We start from the raw sequence: 23,555 nt of genomic DNA, 5'->3' as shown, positions 1-23,555 counted from the left end.
AAATGTATGTTACTCTTGCTACATTATGGAAGAGCGGGTGGCTGAAACTTCCTACGGACCATATTAGGTTGCAATCTAACATTTTACTGCATAGTTATGAAAGAAAGCAGTACGATTTGTTTCGTGTGACTTGCGACCAAAAAAGTGGAATTGCAAAAATGTTGCAAAGTTTGTGCTGGGAATACTTGGTAGAAAGGAGACGACCTGCTCGACTAAGCGGTATGTTCCGAGCTGTGAGTGGAGAGATCGCGTGGAATGACATTACTAGACGAATAATCTTGAGCGAAGCTTTTAAAAGTAGGGAAGATCATAATACGAAGGTAAATTTGGATTTCAAGTGGACACATTGGGGCAAATATTCACTTATGGGACAAGGACTAAGGAACTATAATATATTATCAAAGGAAAGATTCAATAAATTTCCAAGTTCTTTGAAAACATTCAAGAAAAGCTGGGAATACAATTGATCAGGAATCTGCCACCTGGGTGGGTGATAGCCCCAAATACATTGGATTGAATTCGATTGGATTCGATTCGATTGGTTTGGATTGGATTGGATTCGACTGGACTAGATTCAATTAGATTCGATTGGATTGGATTGGTTTGGATTGGATTGGATTGGATTGGATTCGATTCGATTCGATTCGATTGGATTGGATTGGATTGGATTGGATTCGATTCGATTCGATTCGATTCGATTCGATTCGATTCGATTCGATTCGATTCGATTGGATTGGATTGGATTGGATTGGATTGGATTGGATTGGATTGGATTGGATTGGATTGGATTGGATTGGATTGGATTGGATTGGATTGGATTGGATTGGATTGGATTGGATTGGATTGGATTGGATTGGATTGGATTGGATTGGATTGGATTGGATTGGATTGGATTGGATTGGATTGGATTGGATTGGATTGGATTGGATTGGATTGGATTGGATTGGATTGGATTGGATTGGATTGGATTGGATTGGATTGGATTGGATTGGATTGGATTGGATTGGATTGGATTGGATTGGATTGGATTGGATTGGATTGGATTGGATTGGATTGGATTGGATTGGATTGGATTGGATTGGATTGGATTGGATTGGATTGGATTGGATTGGATTGGATTGGATTGGATTGGATTGGATTGGATTGGATTGGATTGGATTGGATTGGATTGGATTGGATTGGATTGGATTGGATTGGATTGGATTGGATTGGATTGGATTGGATTGGATTGGATTGGATTGGATTGGATTGGATTGGATTGGATTGGATTGGATTGGATTGGATTGGATTGGATTGGATTGGATTGGATTGGATTGGATTGGATTGGATTGGATTGGATTGGATTGGATTGGATTGGATTGGATTGGATTGGATTGGATTGGATTGGATTGGATTGGATTGGATTGGATTGGATTGGATTGGATTGGATTGGATTGGATTGGATTGGATTGGATTGGATTGGATTGGATTGGATTGGATTGGATTGGATTGGATTGGATTGGATTGGATTGGATTGGATTGGATTGGATTGGATTGGATTGGATTGGATTGGATTGGATTGGATTGGATTGGATTGGATTGGATTGGATTGGATTGGATTGGATTGGATTGGATTGGATTGGATTGGATTGGATTGGATTGGATTGGATTGGATTGGATTGGATTGGATTGGATTGGATTGGATTGGATTGGATTGGATTGGATTGGATTGGATTGGATTGGATTGGATTGGATTGGATTGGATTGGATTGGATTGGATTGGATTGGATTGGATTGGATTGGATTGGATTGGATTGGATTGGATTGGATTGGATTGGATTGGATTGGATTGGATTGGATTGGATTGGATTGGATTGGATTGGATTGGATTGGATTGGATTGGATTGGATTGGATTGGATTGGATTGGATTGGATTGGATTGGATTGGATTGGATTGGATTGGATTGGATTGGATTGGATTGGATTGGATTGGATTGGATTGGATTGGATTGGATTGGATTGGATTGGATTGGATTGGATTGGATTGGATTGGATTGGATTGGATTGGATTGGATTGGATTGGATTGGATTGGATTGGATTGGATTGGATTGGATTGGATTGGATTGGATTGGATTGGATTGGATTGGATTGGATTGGATTGGATTGGATTGGATTGGATTGGATTGGATTGGATTGGATTGGATTGGATTGGATTGGATTGGATTGGATTGGATTGGATTGGATTGGATTGGATTGGATTGGATTGGATTCGATAGAATGCAAACTTACTGAAGCGAGTAGCAAGTATAGTCTACCTTCACAACGATTAAGCAATGGGGTTTGCATAAACATCAAGGGTACGGCCCTATATGTCCTCTAAAATGTATGTTACTCTTGCTACATTATATAAGAGCGGGTGGCTGAAAATTCCTACGGACCATATTTATTTTCAATCTAACATATTTGTGCATAGTTATGAAAGACAGCAGCACGATTTTTTTCGTGTGACTTGCGACCAAAAAAGTAGAATTGCAATATTGTTGCTAAGTTTGGGCTGGGAATACTTGGTAGAAAGGAGATGACCTGCTCGACTAAGCGGTATGTTCCGAGCTGTGAGTGGAGAGATCGCGTGGAATGACATTACTAGACGAATAATCTTGAGCGAAGCTTTTAAAAGTAGGGAAGATCATAATACGAAGGTAAATTTGGATTTCAAGTGGACACATTGGGGCAAATATTCACATATCGGACAAGGACTAAGGAACTAGAATACATTATCAAAGGAAAGGTTCGATAAATTTCCAAGTTCTTTGAAAACATTGAAGAAAAGCTGGGTATACAATTGATCAGGAATCTGCAACCTCGGTGGGTGATAGCCCCAAATACATTATATTGGATTGGATTGGACTGGATTGGATTCGATTCGATTTTCGATTTTCGATTTTCAAGTTTCGATTTTCTAATTTCTATTTTCGATTTTCTATTTTCTATTTTCTATATTCGATTTTCGATTTTCGATTTTCGATTTTCGATTTTCGATTTTCGATTTTCTATTTTCTATTTTCTATTTTCTATTTTCTATTTTCTATTTTCTATTTTCGATTTTCGATTTTCGATTTTCGATTTTCGATTTGCTATTGGATTTGATTGATTGCAAACTTACTGACGCGAGTAGCAAGTATAGTCTACCTTCACAACGATTAAGCTATGGGGTTCGCATAAACATCAAGGGTACGGCCATCATGTCCCCTAAAATGTATGTTACTCTTGCTACATTATGGAAGAGCGGGTGGCTGAAACTTCCTACGGACCATATTAGGTTGCAATCTAACATTTTACTGCATAGTTATGAAAGAAAGCAGTACGATTTGTTTCGTGTGACTTGCGACCAAAAAAGTGGAATTGCAAAAATGTTGCAAAGTTTGTGCTGGGAATACTTGGTAGAAAGGAGACGACCTGCTCGACTAAGCGGTATGTTCCGAGCTGTGAGTGGAGAGATCGCGTGGAATGACATTACTAGACGAATAATCTTGAGCGAAGCTTTTAAAAGTAGGGAAGATCATAATACGAAGGTAAATTTGGATTTCAAGTGGACACATTGGGGCAAATATTCACTTACGGGACAAGGACTAAGGAACTATAATATATTATCAAAGGAAAGATTCAATAAATTTCCAAGTTCTTTGAAAACATTCAAGAAAAGCTGGGAATACAATTGATCAGGAATCTGCCACCTGGGTGGGTGATAGCCCCAAATACATTGGATTGAATTCGATTGGATTCGATTCGATTGGTTTGGATTGGATTGGATTCGACTGGACTAGATTCAATTAGATTCGATTGGATTGGATTGGTTTGGATTGGATTGGATTCGATTCGATTCGATTCGATTCGATTGGATTGGATTGGATTGGATTCGATTCGATTCGATTCGATTCGATTCGATTCGATTCGATTCGATTCGATTCGATTCGATTCGATTCGATTCGATTCGATAGAATGCAAACTTACTGAAGCGAGTAGCAAGTATACTCTACCTTCACAACGATTAAGCAATGGGGTTTGCATAAACATCAAGGGTACGGCCCTTCATGTCCTCTAAAATGTATGTTACTCTTGCTACATTATATAAGAGCGGGTGGCTGAAAATTCCTACGGACCATATTTATTTTCAATCTAACATATTTGTGCATAGTTATGAAAGACAGCAGCACGATTTTTTTCGTGTGACTTGCGACCAAAAAAGTAGAATTGCAATATTGTTGCTAAGTTTGGGCTGGGAATACTTGGTAGAAAGGAGACGACCTGCTCGACTAAGCGGTATGTTCCGAGCTGTGAGTGGAGAGATCGCGTGGAATGACATTACTAGACGAATAATCTTGAGCGAAGCTTTTAAAAGTAGGGAAGATCATAATACGAAGGTAAATTTGGATTTCAAGTGGACACATTGGGGCAAATATTCACATATCGGACAAGGACTAAGGAACTAGAATACATTATCAAAGGAAAGGTTCGATAAATTTCCAAGTTCTTTGAAAACATTGAAGAAAAGCTGGGTATACAATTGATCAGGAATCTGCCACCTCGGTGGGTGATAGCCCCAAATACATTATATTGGATTGGATTGGACTGGATTGGATTCGATTCGATTTTCGATTTTCGATTTTCAAGTTTCGATTTTCTAATTTCTATTTTCTATTTTCTATTTTCTATTTTCTATTTTCGATTTTCGATTTTCGATTTTCGATTTTCGATTTTCGATTTTCGATTTTCGATTTTCGATTTTCGATTTTCGATTTTCGATTTTCGATTTTCGATTTTCGATTTTCGATTTTCGATTTTCTATTTTCTATTTTCTATTTTCTATTTTCTATTTTCTATTTTCGATTTTCGATTTTCGATTTTCGATTTTCGATTTGCTATTGGATTTGATTGAATGCAAACTTACTGACGCGAGTAGCAAGTATAGTCTACCTTCACAACGATTAACCTATGGGGTTCGCATAAACATCAAGGGTACGGCCATCATGTCCCCTAAAATGTATGTTACTCTTGCTACATTATGGAAGAGCGGGTGGCTGAAACTTCCTACGGACCATATTAGGTTGCAATCTAACATTTTACTGCATAGTTATGAAAGAAAGCAGTACGATTTGTTTCGTGTGACTTGCGACCAAAAAAGTGGAATTGCAAAAATGTTGCAAAGTTTGTGCTGGGAATACTTGGTAGAAAAGAGACGACCTGCTCGACTAAGCGGTATGTTCCGAGCTGTGAGTGGAGAGATCGCGTGGAATGACATTACTAGACGAATAATCTTGAGCGAAGCTTTTAAAAGTAGGGAAGATCATAATACGAAGGTAAATTTGGATTTCAAGTGGACACATTGGGGCAAATATTCACTTATGGGACAAGGACTAAGGAACTATAATATATTATCAAAGGAAAGATTCAATAAATTTCCAAGTTCTTTGAAAACATTCAAGAAAAGCTGGGAATACAATTGATCAGGAATCTGCCACCTGGGTGGGTGATAGCCCCAAATACATTGGATTGAATTCGATTGGATTCGATTCGATTGGTTTGGATTGGATTGGATTCGACTGGACTAGATTCAATTAGATTCGATTGGATTGGATTGGTTTGGATTGGATTGGATTCGATTCGATTGGATTGGATTGGATTGGATTGGATTGGATTGGATTGGATTCGATTCGATTCGATTCGATTCGATTCGATTGGATTGGATTGGATTGGATTCGATTCGATTCGATTCGATTCGATTCGATTCGATTCGATCCGATTCGATTCGATTCGATTCGATTCGATTCGATTCGATTGGATTGGATTGGATTGGATTGGATTGGATTGGATTGGATTGGATTGGATTGGATTGGATTGGATTGGATTGGATTGGATTGGATTGGATTGGATTGGATTCGATTCGATTCGATTCGATTCGATTCGATTCGATTCGATTCGATTCGATTCGATTCGATTCGATTCGATTCGATTCGATTCGATTCGATTCGATTCGATTCGATTCGATTCGATTCGATTCGATTCGATTCGATTCGATTCGATTCGATTCGATTCGATTGGATTGGATTGGATTGGATTGGATTGGATTGGATTGGATTTGATTCGATTCGATTGGATAGAATGCAAACTTACTGAAGCGAGTAGCAAGTATAGTCTACCTTCACAACGATTAAGCAATGGGGTTTGCATAAACATCAAGGGTACGGCCCTTCATGTCCTCTAAAATGTATGTTACTCTTGCTACATTATATAAGAGCGGGTGGCTGAAAATTCCTACGGACCATATTTATTTTCAATCTAACATATTTGTGCATAGTTATGAAAGACAGCAGCACGATTTTTTTCGTGTGACTTGCGACCAAAAAAGTAGAATTGCAAAAATGTTGCTAAGTTTGGGCTGGGAATACTTGGTAGAAAGGAGACGACCTGCTCGACTAAGCGGTATGTTCCGAGCTGTGAGTGGAGAGATCGCGTGGAATGACATTACTAGACGAATAATCTTGAGCGAAGCTTTTAAAAGTAGGGAAGATCATAATACGAAGGTAAATTTGGATTTCAAGTGGACACATTGGGGCAAATATTCACATATCGGACAAGGACTAAGGAACTAGAATACATTATCAAAGGAAAGGTTCGATAAATTTCCAAGTTCTTTGAAAACATTGAAGAAAAGCTGGGTATACAATTGATCAGGAATCTGCCACCTCGGTGGGTGATAGCCCCAAATACATTATATTGGATTGGATTGGACTGGATTGGATTCGATTCGATTTTCGATTTTCGGTTTTCAAGTTTCGATTTTCTAATTTCTATTTTCGATTTTCTATTTTCTATTTTCTATTTTCTATTTTCTATTTTCTATTTTCGATTTTCGATTTTCGATTTTCGATTTTCGATTTTCGATTTTCGATTTTCGATTTTCTATTTTCTATTTTCTATTTTCTATTTTCTATTTTCTATTTTCTATTTTCGATTTTCGATTTTCGATTTTCTATTTTCGATTTGCTATTGGATTTGATTGAATGCAAACTTACTGACGCGAGTAGCAAGTATAGTCTACCTTCACAACGATTAAGCTATGGGGTTCGCATAAACATCAAGGGTACGGCCATCATGTCCCCTAAAATGTATGTTACTCTTGCTACATTATGGAAGAGCGGGTGGCTGGAACTTCCTACGGACCATATTAGGTTGCAATCTAACATTTTACTGCATAGTTATGAAAGAAAGCAGTACGATTTGTTTCGTGTGACTTGCGACCAAAAAAGTGGAATTGCAAAAATGTTGCAAAGTTTGTGCTGGGAATACTTGGTAGAAAGGAGACGACCTGCTCGACTAAGCGGTATGTTCCGAGCTGTGAGTGGAGAGATCGCGTGGAATGACATTACTAGACGAATAATCTTGAGCGAAGCTTTTAAAAGTAGGGAAGATCATAATACGAAGGTAAATTTGGATTTCAAGTGGACACATTGGGGCAAATATTCACTTATGGGACAAGGACTAAGGAACTATAATATATTATCAAAGGAAAGATTCAATAAATTTCCAAGTTCTTTGAAAACATTCAAGAAAAGCTGGGAATACAATTGATCAGGAATCTGCCACCTGGGTGGGTGATAGCCCCAAATACATTGGATTGAATTCGATTGGATTCGATTCGATTGGTTTGGATTGGATTGGATTCGACTGGACTAGATTCAATTAGATTCGATTGGATTGGATTGGTTTGGATTGGATTGGATTCGATTCGATTCGATTCGATTCGATTCGATTGGATTGGATTCGATTCGATTCGATTCGATTCGATTCGATTCGATTCGATTAGATTCGATTCGTTTCGATTCGATTCGATTCGATTCGATTCGATTCGATTCGATTCGATTCGATTCGATAGAATGCAAACTTACTGAAGCGAGTAGCAAGTATAGTCTACCTTCACAACGATTAAGCAATGGGGTTTGCATAAACATCAAGGGTACGGCCCTTCATGTCGTCTAAAATGTATGTTACTCTTGCTACATTATATAAGAGCGGGTGGCTGAAAATTCCTACGGACCATATTTATTTTCAATCTAACATATTTGTGCATAGTTATGAAAGACAGCAGCACGATTTTTTTCGTGTGACTTGCGAACAAAAAAGTAGAATTGCAAAATTGTTGCTAAGTTTGGGCTGGGAATACTTGGTAGAAAGGAGACGACCTGCTCGACTAAGCGGTATGTTCCGAGCTGTGAGTGGAGAGATCGCGTGGAATGACATTACTAGACGAATAATCTTGAGCGAAGCTTTTAAAAGTAGGGAAGATCATAATACGAAGGTAAATTTGGATTTCAAGTGGACACATTGGGGCAAATATTCACATATCGGACAAGGACTAAGGAACTAGAATACATTATCAAAGGAAAGGTTCGATAAATTTCCAAGTTCTTTGAAAACATTGAAGAAAAGCTGGGTATACAATTGATCAGGAATCTGCCACCTCGGTGGGTGATAGCCCCAAATACATTATATTGGATTGGATTGGACTGGATTGGATTCGATTCGATTTTCGATTTTCGATTTTCAAGTTTCGATTTTCTAATTTCTATTTTCGATTTTCTATTTTCTATTTTCGATTTTCGATTTTCGATTTTCGATTTTCGATTTTCTATTTTCTATTTTCTATTTTCTATTTTCTATTTTCTATTTTCTATTTTCGATTTTCGATTTTCGATTTTCGATTTTCGATTTTCGATTTTCGATTTTCGATTTTCGATTTTCGATTTTCTATTTTCTATTTTCTATTTTCTATTTTCGATTTTCGATTTTCGATTTTCGATTTTCGATTTTCGATTTTCGATTTTCTATTTTCTATTTTCTATTTTCGATTTTCGATTTTCGATTTTCGATTTGCTATTGGATTTGATTGAATGCAAACTTACTGACGCGAGTAGCAAGTATAGTCTACCTTCACAACGATTAAGCTATGGGGTTCGCATAAACATCAAGGGTACGGCCATCATGTCCCCTAAAATGTATGTTACTCTTTCTACATTATGGAAGAGCGGGTGGCTGAAACTTCCTACGGACCATATTAGGTTGCAATCTAACATTTTACTGCATAGTTATGAAAGAAAGCAGTACGATTTGTTTCGTGTGACTTGCGACCAAAAAAGTGGAATTGCAAAAATGTTGCAAAGTTTGTGCTGGGAATACTTGGTAGAAAGGAGACGACCTGCTCGACTAAGCGGTATGTTCCGAGCTGTGAGTGGAGAGATCGCGTGGAATGACATTACTAGACGAATAATCTTGAGCGAAGCTTTTAAAAGTAGGGAAGATCATAATACGAAGGTAAATTTGGATTTCAAGTGGACACATTGGGGCAAATATTCACTTATGGGACAAGGACTAAGGAACTATAATATATTATCAAAGGAAAGATTCAATAAATTTCCAAGTTCTTTGAAAACATTCAAGAAAAGCTGGGAATACAATTGATCAGGAATCTGCCACCTGGGTGGGTGATAGCCCCAAATACATTGGATTGAATTCGATTGGATTCGATTCGATTGGTTTGGATTGGATTGGATTCGACTGGACTAGATTCAATTAGATTCGATTGGATTGGATTGGTTTGGATTGGATTCGATTCGATTCGATTCGATTCGATTCGATTCGATTCGATTCGATTCGATTCGATTCGATTCGATTCGATTCGATTCGATTCGATTCGATTCCAATTTCCAAGTTCTTTGAAAACATTCAAGAAAAGCTGGGAATACAATTGATCAGGAATCTGCCACCTGGGTGGGTGATAGCCCCAAATACATTGGATTGAATTCGATTGGATTCGATTCGATTGGTTTGGATTGGTTTGGATTGGATTGGATTCGACTGGATTCGATTCAATTAGATTCGATTGGATTGGATTGGTTTGGATTGGATTGGATTAGCCTGTATTCGACTGGATTGGATTGGATTGGATTGGATTCGATTCGATTCGATTCGATTCGATTCGATTCGATTCGATTCGATTCGATTCGATAGAATGCAAACTTACTGAAGCGAGTAGCAAGTATAGTCTACCTTCACAACGATTAATCAATGGGGTTTGCATAAACATCAAGGGTACGGCCCATCATGTCCCCTAAAATGTATGTTACTCTTGCTACATTATACAAGAGCGGGTGGCTGAAAATTCCTTCGGACCATATTTATTTTCAATCTAACATATTTCTGCATAGTTATGAAAGACAGCAGCACGATTTGTTTCGTGTGACTTGCGACCAAAAAAGTAGAATTGCAAAAATGTTGCTAAGTTTGGGCTGGGAAGACTTGGTAGAAAGGAGACGACCTGCTCGGCTAAGCGGTATGTTCCGAGCTGTGATTGGAGAGATCGCGTGGAATGACATTACTAGACGAATAATCTTGAGCGAAGCTTTTAAAAGTAGGGAAGATCATAATACGAAGGTAAATTTGGGTTTCCAGTGAACACATTGGGGCAAATATTCAATTATGGGACAAGGACTAAGGAACTATAATATATTATCAAAGGAAAGATTCAATAAATTTCCAAGTTCTTTGAAAACATTCAAGAAAAGCTGGGTATACAATTGATCACGAATCTGCCACCTGGGTGGGTGATAGCCCCAAATAAATTGGATTGGATTCGATTGGATTCGATTCGATTGGTTTGGATTGGTTTGGATTGGATTGGATTCGACTGGATTCGATTCAGTTAGATTGGATTGGATTGGATTCGATTCGATTCGATTCGATTCGTGCGATGCTTTTAGAAGTAGGGAAGATCATATTTTGAAGGTATGTTACTCTTGCTACATTGTGGAAGAGCGGGTGGCTGAAACTTCCTACGGATCATATTTATTTTCAATCTAACATATTTCTGCATAGTTATGAAAGACAGCAGCACGATTTGTTTCGTGTGACTTGCGACCAAAAAAGAATTGCAAAAATGTTGCTAAGTTTGGGCAGTGAAGACTTGGTAGAAAGGAGACGACCTGCTCGGCTAAGCGGTATGTTCCGAGCTGTGATTGGAGAGATCGCGTGGAATGACATTACTAGACGAATAATCTTGAGCGAAGCTTTTAAAAGTAGGGAAGATCATATTTTGAAGGTAAAGTTGGATTTCAAGTGGACACATTGGGGCAAATATTCACATATCGGACAAGGACTAAGGAACTAGAATACATTATCAAAGGAAAGGTTCGATAAATTTCCAAGTTCTTTGAAAACATTCAAGAAAAGCAAAAATGTTGCAAAGTTTGTGCTGGGAATACTTGGTAGAAAGGAGACGACCTGCTCGACTAAGCGGTATGTTCCGAGCTGTGAGTGGAGAGATCGCGTGGAATGACATTACTAGACGAATAATCTTGAGCGAAGCTTTTAAAAGTAGGGAAGATCATAATACGAAGGTAAATTTGGATTTCAAGTGGACACATTGGGGCAAATATTCACTTATGGGACAAGGACTAAGGAACTATAATATATTATCAAAGGAAAGATTCAATAAATTTCCAAGTTCTTTGAAAACATTCAAGAAAAGCTGGGAATACAATTGATCAGGAATCTGCCACCTGGGTGGGTGATAGCCCCAAATACATTGGATTGAATTCGATTGGATTCGATTCGATTGGTTTGGATTGGATTGGATTCGACTGGACTAGATTCAATTAGATTCGATTGGATTGGATTGGTTTGGATTGGATTCGATTCGATTCGATTCGATTCGATTCGATTCGATTCGATTCGATTCGATTCGATAGAATGCAAACTTACTGAAGCGAGTAGCAAGTATAGTCTACCTTCACAACGATTAAGCAATGGGGTTTGCATAAACATCAAGGGTACGGCCCTTCATGTCGTCTAAAATGTATGTTACTCTTGCTACATTATATAAGAGCGGGTGGCTGAAAATTCCTACGGACCATATTTATTTTCAATCTAACATATTTGTGCATAGTTATGAAAGACAGCAGCACGATTTTTTTCGTGTGACTTGCGACCAAAAAAGTAGAATTGCAAAATTGTTGCTAAGTTTGGGCTGGGAATACTTGGTAGAAAGGAGACGACCTGCTCGACTAAGCGGTATGTTCCGAGCTGTGAGTGGAGAGATCGCGTGGAATGACATTACTAGACGAATAATCTTGAGCGAAGCTTTTAAAAGTAGGGAAGATCACAATACGAAGGTAAATTTGGATTTCAAGTGGACACATTGGGGCAAATATTCACATATCGGACAAGGACTAAGGAACTAGAATACATTATCAAAGGAAAGGTTCGATAAATTTCCAAGTTCTTTGAAAACATTGAAGAAAAGCTGGGTATACAATTGATCAGGAATCTGCCACCTCGGTGGGTGATAGCCCCAAATACATTATATTGGATTGGATTGGACTGGATTGGATTCGATTCGATTTTCGATTTTCGATTTTCAAGTTTCGATTTTCTAATTTCTATTTTCGATTTTCTATTTTCTATTTTCGATTTTCGATTTTCGATTTTCGATTTTCGATTTTCGATTTTCGATTTTCTATTTTCTATTTTCTATTTTCTATTTTCTATTTTCTATTTTCTATTTTCTATTTTCTATTTTCTATTTTCTATTTTCGATTTTCGATTTTCGATTTTCGATTTTCGATTTTCGATTTTCGATTTTCGATTTTCGATTTTCTATTTTCTATTTTCTATTTTCTATTTTCTATTTTCGATTTTCGATTTTCGATTTTCGATTTTCGATTTTCTATTTTCTATTTTCTATTTTCTATTTTCTATTTTCTATTTTCGATTTTCGATTTTCGATTTTCGATTTGCTATTGGATTTGATTGAATGCAAACTTACTGACGCGAGTAGCAAGTATAGTCCACCTTCACAACGATTAAGCTATGGGGTTCGCATAAACATCAAGGGTACGGCCATCATGTCCCCTAAAATGTATGTTACTCTTGCTACATTATGGAAGAGCGGGTGGCTGAAACTTCCTACGGACCATATTAGGTTGCAATCTAACATTTTACTGCATAGTTATGAAAGAAAGCAGTACGATTTGTTTCGTGTGACTTGCGACCAAAAAAGTGGAATTGCAAAAATGTTGCAAAGTTTGTGCTGGGAATACTTGGTAGAAAGGAGACGACCTGCTCGACTAAGCGGTATGTTCCGAGCTGTGAGTGGAGAGATCGCGTGGAATGACATTACTAGACGAATAATCTTGAGCGAAGCTTTTAAAAGTAGGGAAGATCATAATACGAAGGTAAATTTGGATTTCAAGTGGACACATTGGGGCAAATATTCACTTATGGGACAAGGACTAAGGAACTATAATATATTATCAAAGGAAAGATTCAATAAATTTCCAAGTTCTTTGAAAACATTCAAGAAAAGCTGGGAATACAATTGATCAGGAATCTGCCACCTGGGTGGGTGATAGCCCCAAATACATTGGATTGAATTCGATTGGATTCGATTCGATTGGTTTGGATTGGATTGGATTCGACTGGACTAGATTCAATTAGATTCGATTGGATTGGATTGGTTTGGATTGGATTGGATTGGATTGGATTGGATTGGATTGGATTCGATTCGATTCGATTCGATTCGATTCGATTCGATTCGATTGGATTCGATTCGATTCGATTCGATTCGATTCGATTCGATTCGATTCGATTCGATTCCAATTTCCAAGTTCTTTGAAAACATTCAAGAAAAGCTGGGAATACAATTGATCAGGAATCTGCCACCTGGGTGGGTGATAGCCCCAAATACATTGGATTGAATTCGATTGGATTCGATTCGATTGGTTTGGATTGGTTTGGATTGGATTGGATTCGACTGGATTCGATTCAATTAGATTCGATTGGATTGGATTGGTTTGGATTGGATTGGATTAGCCTGTATTCGACTGGATTGGATTGGATTGGATTGGATTGGATTCGATTCGATTCGATTCGATTCGATTCGATTCGATAGAATGCAAACTTACTGAAGCGAGTAGCAAGTATAGTCTACCTTCACAACGATTAATCAATGGGGTTTGCATAAACATCAAGGGTACGGCCCATCATGTCCCCTAAAATGTATGTTACTCTTGCTACATTATACAAGAGCGGGTGGCTGAAAATTCCTTCGGACCATATTTATTTTCAATCTAACATATTTCTGCATAGTTATGAAAGACAGCAGCACGATTTGTTTCGTGTGACTTGCGACCAAAAAAGTAGAATTGCAAAAATGTTGCTAAGTTTGGGCTGGGAAGACTTGGTAGAAAGGAGACGACCTGCTCGGCTAAGCGGTATGTTCCGAGCTGTGATTGGAGAGATCGCGTGGAATGACATTACTAGACGAATAATCTTGAGCGAAGCTTTTAAAAGTAGGGAAGATCATAATACGAAGGTAAATTTGGGTTTCCAGTGAACACATTGGGGCAAATATTCAATTATGGGACAAGGACTAAGGAACTATAATATATTATCAAAGGAAAGATTCAATAAATTTCCAAGTTCTTTGAAAACATTCAAGAAAAGCTGGGTATACAATTGATCACGAATCTGCCACCTGGGTGGGTGATAGCCCCAAATAAATTGGATTGGATTCGATTGGATTCGATTCGATTGGTTTGGATTGGATTGGATTCGACTGGATTCGATTCAGTTAGATTGGATTGGATTGGATTCGATTCGATTCGATTCGATTCGTGCGATGCTTTTAGAAGTAGGGAAGATCATATTTTGAAGGTATGTTACTCTTGCTACATTGTGGAAGAGCGGGTGGCTGAAACTTCCTACGGATCATATTTATTTTCAATCTAACATATTTCTGCATAGTTATGAAAGACAGCAGCACGATTTGTTTCGTGTGACTTGCGACCAAAAAAGAATTGCAAAAATGTTGCTAAGTTTGGGCAGTGAAGACTTGGTAGAAAGGAGACGACCTGCTCGGCTAAGCGGTATGTTCCGAGCTGTGATTGGAGAGATCGCGTGGAATGACATTACTAGACGAATAATCTTGAGCGAAGCTTTTAAAAGTAGGGAAGATCATATTTTGAAGGTAAAGTTGGATTTCAAGTGGACACATTGGGGCAAATATTCACATATCGGACAAGGACTAAGGAACTAGAATACATTATCAAAGGAAAGGTTCGATAAATTTCCAAGTTCTTTGAAAACATTCAAGAAAAGCTGGGTATACAATTAATCAGGAATCTGCCACCTCGGTGGGTGATAGCCCCAAATTCATTGGATTGGATTGGATTCGATTCGATTCGATTCGATTCGAAGACTTGGTAGAAAGGAGACAACCTGCTCGACTAAGCGGTATGTTCCGAGCTGTGAGTGGAGAGATCGCGTGGAATGGCATTACTAGACGAATGATCTTGAGCGGAGCTTTTAAAAGTAGGGAAGATCATAATATGAAGGTAAAGTTGGATTTCAAGTCGACACATTGGGGCAAATATTCACATATGGGACAAGGACTAAGGAACTAGAATACATTATCAATTCAATTCGATTCGATTCGATTTAATTGGGTTTTATTCAATTGGATTGGATTGGATTGGATTGGATTGGATTGGATTGGATTGGATTGGATTGGATTGGATTGGATTCGATTCGATTGGATAGAATGCAAACTTACTGAAGTGAGTAGCAAGTATAGTCTACCTTCACAACGATTAAGCTATGGGGTTCGCATAAACATCAAGGGTACGGCACATAATGTCCCCTAAAATGTTTGTTACTCTTGCTACATTGTTGAAGAGCGGGTGGCTGAAACTTCCTACGAACCATATTAGTTTGCAATCGAACATGTTACTGCATAGTTATGAAAGAAAGTAGCACGATTTGTTTCGTGTGACTTCGAACCAAAAAAGTAGAATTTCAAAAATGTTTCAAAGTTTGGGCTGGGAAGACTTGGGAGAAAGGAGATAAGCTGTTCGACTAAGCGGTATTTTCCGAGCTCTGAGTGGAGAGATCGCGTGGAATGACATTACTAGACGAATAATCTTGAGCGAAGCTTTTAAAAGTAGGGTCGATCGTAATATGAAGGTAAAGTTGGATTTCAAGTGGACACATTGGGCCAAATATTCCCTTATGGGACAAGGACTAAGGAACTAGAATACATTATCAAAGGAAAGGTTCGATAAATTTCCAAGTTCTTTGAAAACATTCAAGAAAAGCCGGGTATGCTATTGATGGGGAAACTGCCACCTGGGTGGGTGATAGCCCCAAATACATTGGATTCGATTGGATTGGATTGGATTGAATTGGATTCGATTCGATAATAGGTTATAATGCAATCTTACTGAAGCGAGTAGCGAGTATAGTCTACCTTCACAACGATTAAGCAATGGGGTTCGCATAAACATCAAGGGTACGGCCCATCATGTCCCCTAAAATGTATGTTACTCTTGCTACATTATGGAAGAGCGGGTGGCTGAAACTTCCTACGGACCATATTTATTTTCAATCTAACATATTTCTGCATAGTTATGAAAGACAGAAGCACGATTTGTTTCGTGTGACTTGCGACCAAAAAAGTAGAATTGCAAAAATGTTGCTAAGTTTGGGCTGGGAAGACTTGGTAGAAAGGAGACGACCTGCTCGACTAAGCGGTATGTTCCGAGCTGTGAGTGGAGAGATCGCGTGGAATGACATTACTAGACGAATAATCTTGAGCGAAGCTTTTAAAAGTAGGGAAGATCATAATACGAAGGTAAATTTGGATTTCAAGTGGACACATTGGGGCAAATATTCACTTATGGGACAAGGACTAAGGAACTATAATATATTATCAAAGGAAAGATTCAATAAATTTCCAAGTTCTTTGAAAACATTCAAGAAAAGCTGGGAATACATTTGATCAGGAATCTGCCACCTGGGTGGGTGATAGCCCCAAATACATTGGATTGAATTCGATTGGATTCGATTCGATTGGTTTGGATTGGATTCGACTGGACTCGATTCAATTAGATTCGATTGGATTGGATTGGTTTGGATTGGATTGGATTAGCCTGTATTCGACTGGATTCGATTGGATTGGATTGGATTCGATTCGATTCAATTAGATTCGATTCGATTCGATTCGATTCGATTCGATTCGATTCATTTCGATTCGATTCGATTCGATTCGATAGAATGCAAACTTACTGAAGCGTGTAGCAAGTATAGTCTACCTTCACAACGATTAAGCAATGGGGTTCGCATAAACATCAAGGGTACGGCCCATCATGTCCCCTAAAATGTATGTTACTCTTGCTACATTATGGAAGAGCGGGTGGCTGAAACTTCCTACGGACCATATTAGGTTGCAATCTAACATTTTACTGCATAGTTATGAAAGAAAGGAGTACGATTTGTTTCGTGTGACTTTCGACCAAAAAAGTAGAATTGCAAAAATGTTGCAAAGTTTGTGCTGGGAATTCTTGGTAGAAAGGAGACGACCTGCTCGACTAAGCGGTATGTTCTGAGCTGTGAGTGGAGAGATCGCGTGGAATGACATTACTAGACGAACAATCTTGAGCGAAGCTTTTAAAAGTAGGGAAGATCATAATACGAAGGTAAATTTGGATTTCAAGTGGACACATTGGGGCAAATATTCACTTATGGGACAAGGACTAAGGAACTATAATATATTATCAAAGGAATGGTCCGATAAATTTGCAAGTTCTTTGAAAACATTCAAGAAAAGCTGGGTATACAATTGATCAGGAATCTGCCACCTGGGTGGGTGATGGCCCCAAATACATTGGATTGGATTCGATTGGATTCGATTCGATTGGTTTGGATTGGTTTGGATTGGATTGGATTCGACTGGATTCGATTCAGTTAGATTGGATTGGATTGGATTCGATTCGATTCGATTCGATTCGATTCGATTCGAGCGAAGCTTTTAAAAGTAGGGAAGATCATATTTTGAAGGTATGTTACTCTTGCTACATTATGGAAGAGCGGGTGGCTGAAACTTCCTACGGATCATATTTATTTTCAATCTAACATATTTCTGCATAGCTATGAAAGACAGCAGCACGATTTGTTTCGTGTGACTTGCGACCAAAAAAGTAGAATTGCAAAAATGTTGCTAAGTTTGGGCTGGGAAGACTTGGTAGAAAGGAGACGACCTGCTCGGCTAAGCGGTATGTTCCGAGCTGTGATTGGAGAGATCGCGTGGAATGACATTACTAGACGAATAATCTTGAGCGAAGCTTTTAAAAGTAGGGAAGATCATATTTTGAAGGTAAAGTTGGATTTCAAGTGGACACATTGGGGCAAATATTCACATATCGGACAAGGACTAAGGAACTAGAATACATTATCAAAGGAAAGGTTCGATAAATTTCCAATTTCTTTGAAAACATTCAAGAAAAGCTGGGTATACAATTGATCAGGAATCTGCCACCTCGGTGGGTGATAGCCCCAAATTCATTGGATTGGACTGGATTTGATTCGATTCGATTCGATTCGAAGACTTGGTAGAAAGGAGACGACCTGCTCGACTAAGCGGTATGTTCCGAGCTGTGAGTGGAGAGATCGCGTGGAATGACATTACTAGACGAATGATCTTGAGCGGAGCTTTTAAAAGTAGGGAAGATCATAATATGAAGGTAAAGTTGGATTTCAAGTGGACACATTGGGGCAAATATTCACATATGGGACAAGGACTAAGGAACTAGAATACATTATCAATTCGATTCGATTCGATTTCATTGGGTTTTATTCAATTGGATTGGATTGGATTGGATTGGATTGGATTGGATTGGATTGGATTCGATTGGATAGAATGCAAACTTACTGAAGTGAGTAGCAAGTATATTCTACCTTCACAACGATTAAGCTATGGGGTTCGCATAAACATCAAGGGTACGGCACATAATGTCCCCTAAAATGTATGTTACTCTTGCTACATTGTGGAAGAACGGGTGGCTGAAACTTCCTACGAACCATATTAGTTTGCAATCGAACATGTTACTGCATAGTTATGAAAGAAAGCAGCACGATTTGTTTCGTGTGACTTCGAACCAAAAAAGTAGAATTTCAAAAATGTTTCAAAGTTTGGGCTGGGAAGACTTGGGAGAAAGGAGATGAGCTGTTCGACTAAGCGGTATTTTCCGAGCTCTGAGTGGAGAGATCGCGTGGAATGACATTACTAGACGAATAATCTTGAGCGAAGCTTTTAAAAGTAGGGTCGATCGTAATATGAAGGTAAAGTTGGATTTCAAGTGGACACATTGGGCCAAATATTCCCTTATGGGACAAGGACTAAGGAACTAGAATACATTATCAAAGGAAAGGTTCGATAAATTTCCAAGTTCTTTGAAAACATTCAAGAAAGGCCGGGTATGCTATTGATGGGGAATCTGCCACCTGGGTGGGTGATAGCCCCAAATACATTGGATTCGATTGGATTGGATTGGATTGAATTGGATTCGATTCGATAATAGGTTAGAATGCAATCTTACTGAAGCGAGTAGCAAGTATAGTCTACCTTCAGAACGATTAAGCTGTGGGGTTCGCATAAACATCAGGGGTACGGCCCATCATGCCCCCTTAAATGTATGTTACTCTTGCTACATTATGGAAGAGCGGATGGCGGAAACTTCCTACGAACCATTTTATTCGATTCGATTGGATTGGATTGGATTGGATTCAGTGCCTTACAAAAATTATGTGGGCATTTTCCGTTGCCTTTAACTACCGTGTAATATCAATGTTAGAACGTTATGTCTGGGCTATTTGTAATCGCACCTTGCGTGTTAGGTTGTGATCTGAGAAGGTACTTTTGGTATTTGGACTAAGCAAGTGTTATAACGGCAAAGAATTGTTCGCGCTCATAATGTCGAACCGAAAATACATAATATCCATGCAGCAAGTGCACACAACCTCGGAAATGTAATTTTGGGGACATTTTTTTAAACATCAGCCAAGTCTTGTTCGTGTTAATGTGTATCAAAAACAAATCGTCGCATTGTATATATATTTCCATTTAATAACGAATGATCCTTTAAGGAGAATCTGAATGGAATAAAGTAAGGTGAACCCGGCGGCCAGTCGAAATACCGGTACACAGTCCGAAACTTTGTTGTAAAATAATTATGATATGTAGCATGCAATATGACGGCGAAGATGACCAAGATATGGAAAGACAGAGCCATCACTAGCAACACCAAACTCAGGCTGGTAAATGCTCCGGTTTTCCCCATCGCCACATACGCAACTGAAACCTGGATAATTCATAAAGCTGACAGGAAGAAGATTGAAGCGATGGAAATGTGGGTATACCGCCGAGTTCTAAGAACGTCCTAGACCGAGCACTGGACGAACACATCTGTTCTAGAAGAGTTGAAGATCAAGGCCATGCTCTTGAAGAAGGTTAGTCGGCCTGTTTCAGAGTCTTGGACACATACCGAGGAGAACTGGCGCTATGGAAATTTCATCGTATAGGGCAAAGGAAAAAGGATCCGAGCAAGAGATCTAGCAAGGTGGATTGACCAGATAAAGAAGTTGGTTGGGAGGTAATAACCCAAATTATTTTTCTCAATGATGTTCTTCAACTTCTTGAGTTTAGAAACTGTTGTCACAATATTCATGATAGCTAAAACAACCTACCAAAAGTGTTCGATAATATTAAGATTATAATTGATAAGTTACTACTGGAAGGGTAAAACTAAGCAGTTTATGAATGCATGTATTCTATCCGTAAATATACTGGTATATCCCTATTTGCTGGGCAGTTGAAAGAAAAAGTTTTCTACCGTGCAAAAGAGGATCCATCTGAATGATACTTAGGATCTGGCTCAACAATACTCACTCTGTGGGTAAGGGCCCCACGATCCAATCAAACTCTACGTGGTTCTCCTCTTTGTAGATGCGCATGATCTGACTCACCCACGAGGATATCTGTTGGTGCACTTCCTCCACCAGCACACCTGCAAACAACACAACCAAATCCGATCTATAAGCAAGCCTCGTTGAAGATCTGTATTTGGTGTACCGCTAAGGTAGAGCACAGTCTACAAAAATGATCTAAACCTTACGGCTTTGAAATGAACAAGGCGTGTTCAAACGAAACCCAGACTTTAGTACGAGCATCGTTATTTGAAGAAGGAGAACATCGAACATACATCGGAATAACATTGACAACTTAAGGGGTCTGTGAGGTATCGGTTTCCGAGCCTCGAGAGACATGTCTGGCCGTGAGATCCCAGGGAAGGGTGGTTGCAGTTCGTCACCAGGGGGATGTAGCGGCCAGATATATTTAGGATAAAATTAGTATAGATTTAATGTAGTTACGTAGTTAGTTGTAGGGTTAATTTAGATGTAGAGAGTGCCCTAACATGTGGACTGGTCATCCGCCCATGTTGGAGGCAGCTTAGTAGATTTAGTTGGGGGTGGTGCCTTGCATGGTGTGTGGTATCCCACCCGTGTGGGGCTACCAAGTTAGTTGTAAGGTTAGAGGGTTGTAGGGTTGGCCCTTACGTGTTGACTGGTCATCCGCCCTTGTAAGGGACCGCTTAGTAATTTAATTGGTGTGCTGTTAGTTCTGTCTATAACTGTTCAGTTTCACAGGGTTCAATGGTTCTTGTATTATGTAATGATATTTTGAACATGTATCTGGGCTAAATGCCTGCAATGTTCAATTAATTAATTAATTAATTAATTGCCTGCTTGCTTGCTTGCTTGCTCGCTTGCTTGCTTGCTTGCTTGCTTGCATCGGTGGATGGTTACGTGCGCATCTTTGTACGTACAACAGTAAAATAACTAGGTATGGTTTTGCCATGAATTCGTCCAGAATTTCCCAATCATTTACTCAGTGTATGATGGCAGATGGCAAGGATACAGATCTCTCTGCACATAGCTATGAAGGTATTTAGGGGTTGTAGTAAGGAGTGCTGTTTCATGCCATGGCGTCATTGGGCCACATCTTTTTTTTGAAAGTGAGGATATTATTGCAACAACAGCAACATCCGCTCGGTGTGTTGATATGCTTGAAACATTCTTTACACCGAGACTGCACGCTCTGAACATCGAGAACCTGTGGTTTCAGCAGGACGGAGTCACGTCACATACTGCTCGACAATCGATGGAAGCCTTTCTCCAACTGTTCGGAAGGCGCGTCATTTCGCGTAACGGCAACATCCCGTGGCCTGCGAGATCACCTGATCTTAGTGTTTATGACTTTCTCCTGTGGGGATCTTTTTAAAAGTAAAGTGTACCGCTCAGGTCCTGCAACTCTCCATGAACTGAGACAGAAGATTGAAGACGAAATCACTGTCATTCGTCGAGACATCCTAGAGCAGAGATGCTCACGTTGTGGTTACGTCACAGGCTGTAAAGTCTGGGCGAAGTTCTCCCAGTCACTCTCGACCACTGCTGCGATACTCGAGTTTGAAACGGAGGCAGGAAGTAATGAAAGAAAGATGGCAGAAATCCACGCCATTTTCAATTTCACTATCACTATCAGCCATATTCATTCGTTTTTACGATGTGGCCTCTTTAAGTCCGAAGCAAGGTAGGTTTTCATGAGGTCTCTCCATCTGGGACGGTCTTGAGCGATGTTCTGCCAATTGATCCCAGTAATCTTCCGAATGTCTTTATCCCATCTGTCCGGTGATCTTCCCCTTGGTCTGAGATGATCTTTCGGACACCACTCAAGCACAAGCTTTGTCCACCTACCATCAGTTCTCCGAGCAACATGGCCTACCCACTGCCATTTTAGGGTAAACACCCTTTCTAAAATGTCACTGACCTTTGTGTGTGACTGACCTGATGTAATCTGCTCTCTTCCTGTCTTTCTTCGTCAAGCCTAGCATGAACCGTTCCATAGCTCTTTGGGTTGTTCTGAGTTTTTGCTTAACAAACTCGCTCAATGTCCAGGTTTCACAACCGTAAGTCAGTACGGGGAGAACACACTGGTCAAAGACTATCTTCTTTAGGTGGGGTGGCATGTTGGATTTGAAGATTGAAGAATTTCTTCCGTAGGCTTGCCATCCTAGTTTGATACGTCGGAAGATTTCCGGTCTTAAGTCCCCTTTCATGTTTACAAGTTGCCCAAGGTAGACAAATTAATTGACCTGTTGTAATGCGGTGTTTCCCACATGCAGCTTTCCTGCTGGGGCCCATTTGTTGAGCATTACTTTGGTTTTAGAAAGGTTCATGGATAGTCCCACTTTTTGACAGGCTGAGACAAGATCTTGCATTAGAGTTTGTAGTTCATCAATGTCGTTGGCCAAAAGTGTAATGTCGTCTGCAAACCTTAAATTGTTCAGCCTTTTCCCATTGATTTTGATTCCTGTGCTTTGCCAGTTGATTTTTGACATGGCCATTTCTAATACTGCTGAGAACAGCTTGGGTGATATGGGGTCGCCTTGCTTAACACCTCTTTGAATGGGAAAATCCGTGGTTGGCACATTGATGTTCACGAAGGCTGAAGAGGTTTCGTAGATATGCTGGAGAACTCTTATGTAGGCAGCATCGACGCCGTGTTCAGCTAAGGCTTTCATAACGTTGTAAGAAATACGTTCATTGCATTTTTTGTATTTTGACCAGATAC

The 23,555-nt window shown here is 39.3% G+C and overlaps 1 protein-coding gene across 1 annotated transcript in view; it reads right to left on the bottom strand.

Moving 5' to 3' along the window:
* The window catches only part of LOC136882349 (lysosomal alpha-mannosidase-like), a 375,461-nt gene that overhangs the window by 268,816 nt on the left and 83,090 nt on the right, over positions 1-23,555 (bottom strand). Inside the window, exon 13 of the mRNA XM_068229321.1 lies at positions 20,814-20,931. Coding sequence (XP_068085422.1) covers positions 20,814-20,931 — 118 coding nt within the window. The remainder of the gene's footprint in view (positions 1-20,813; positions 20,932-23,555) is intronic.

The sequence above is a fragment of the Anabrus simplex genome, chromosome 10 (assembly GCF_040414725.1).
Source record: "Anabrus simplex isolate iqAnaSimp1 chromosome 10, ASM4041472v1, whole genome shotgun sequence".
NCBI lineage: Eukaryota > Metazoa > Arthropoda > Insecta > Orthoptera > Tettigoniidae > Anabrus > Anabrus simplex.
The sequence above is the reverse complement of the archived record's forward strand: the minus strand, read 5'-3'. Positions and strand labels throughout refer to the sequence as shown.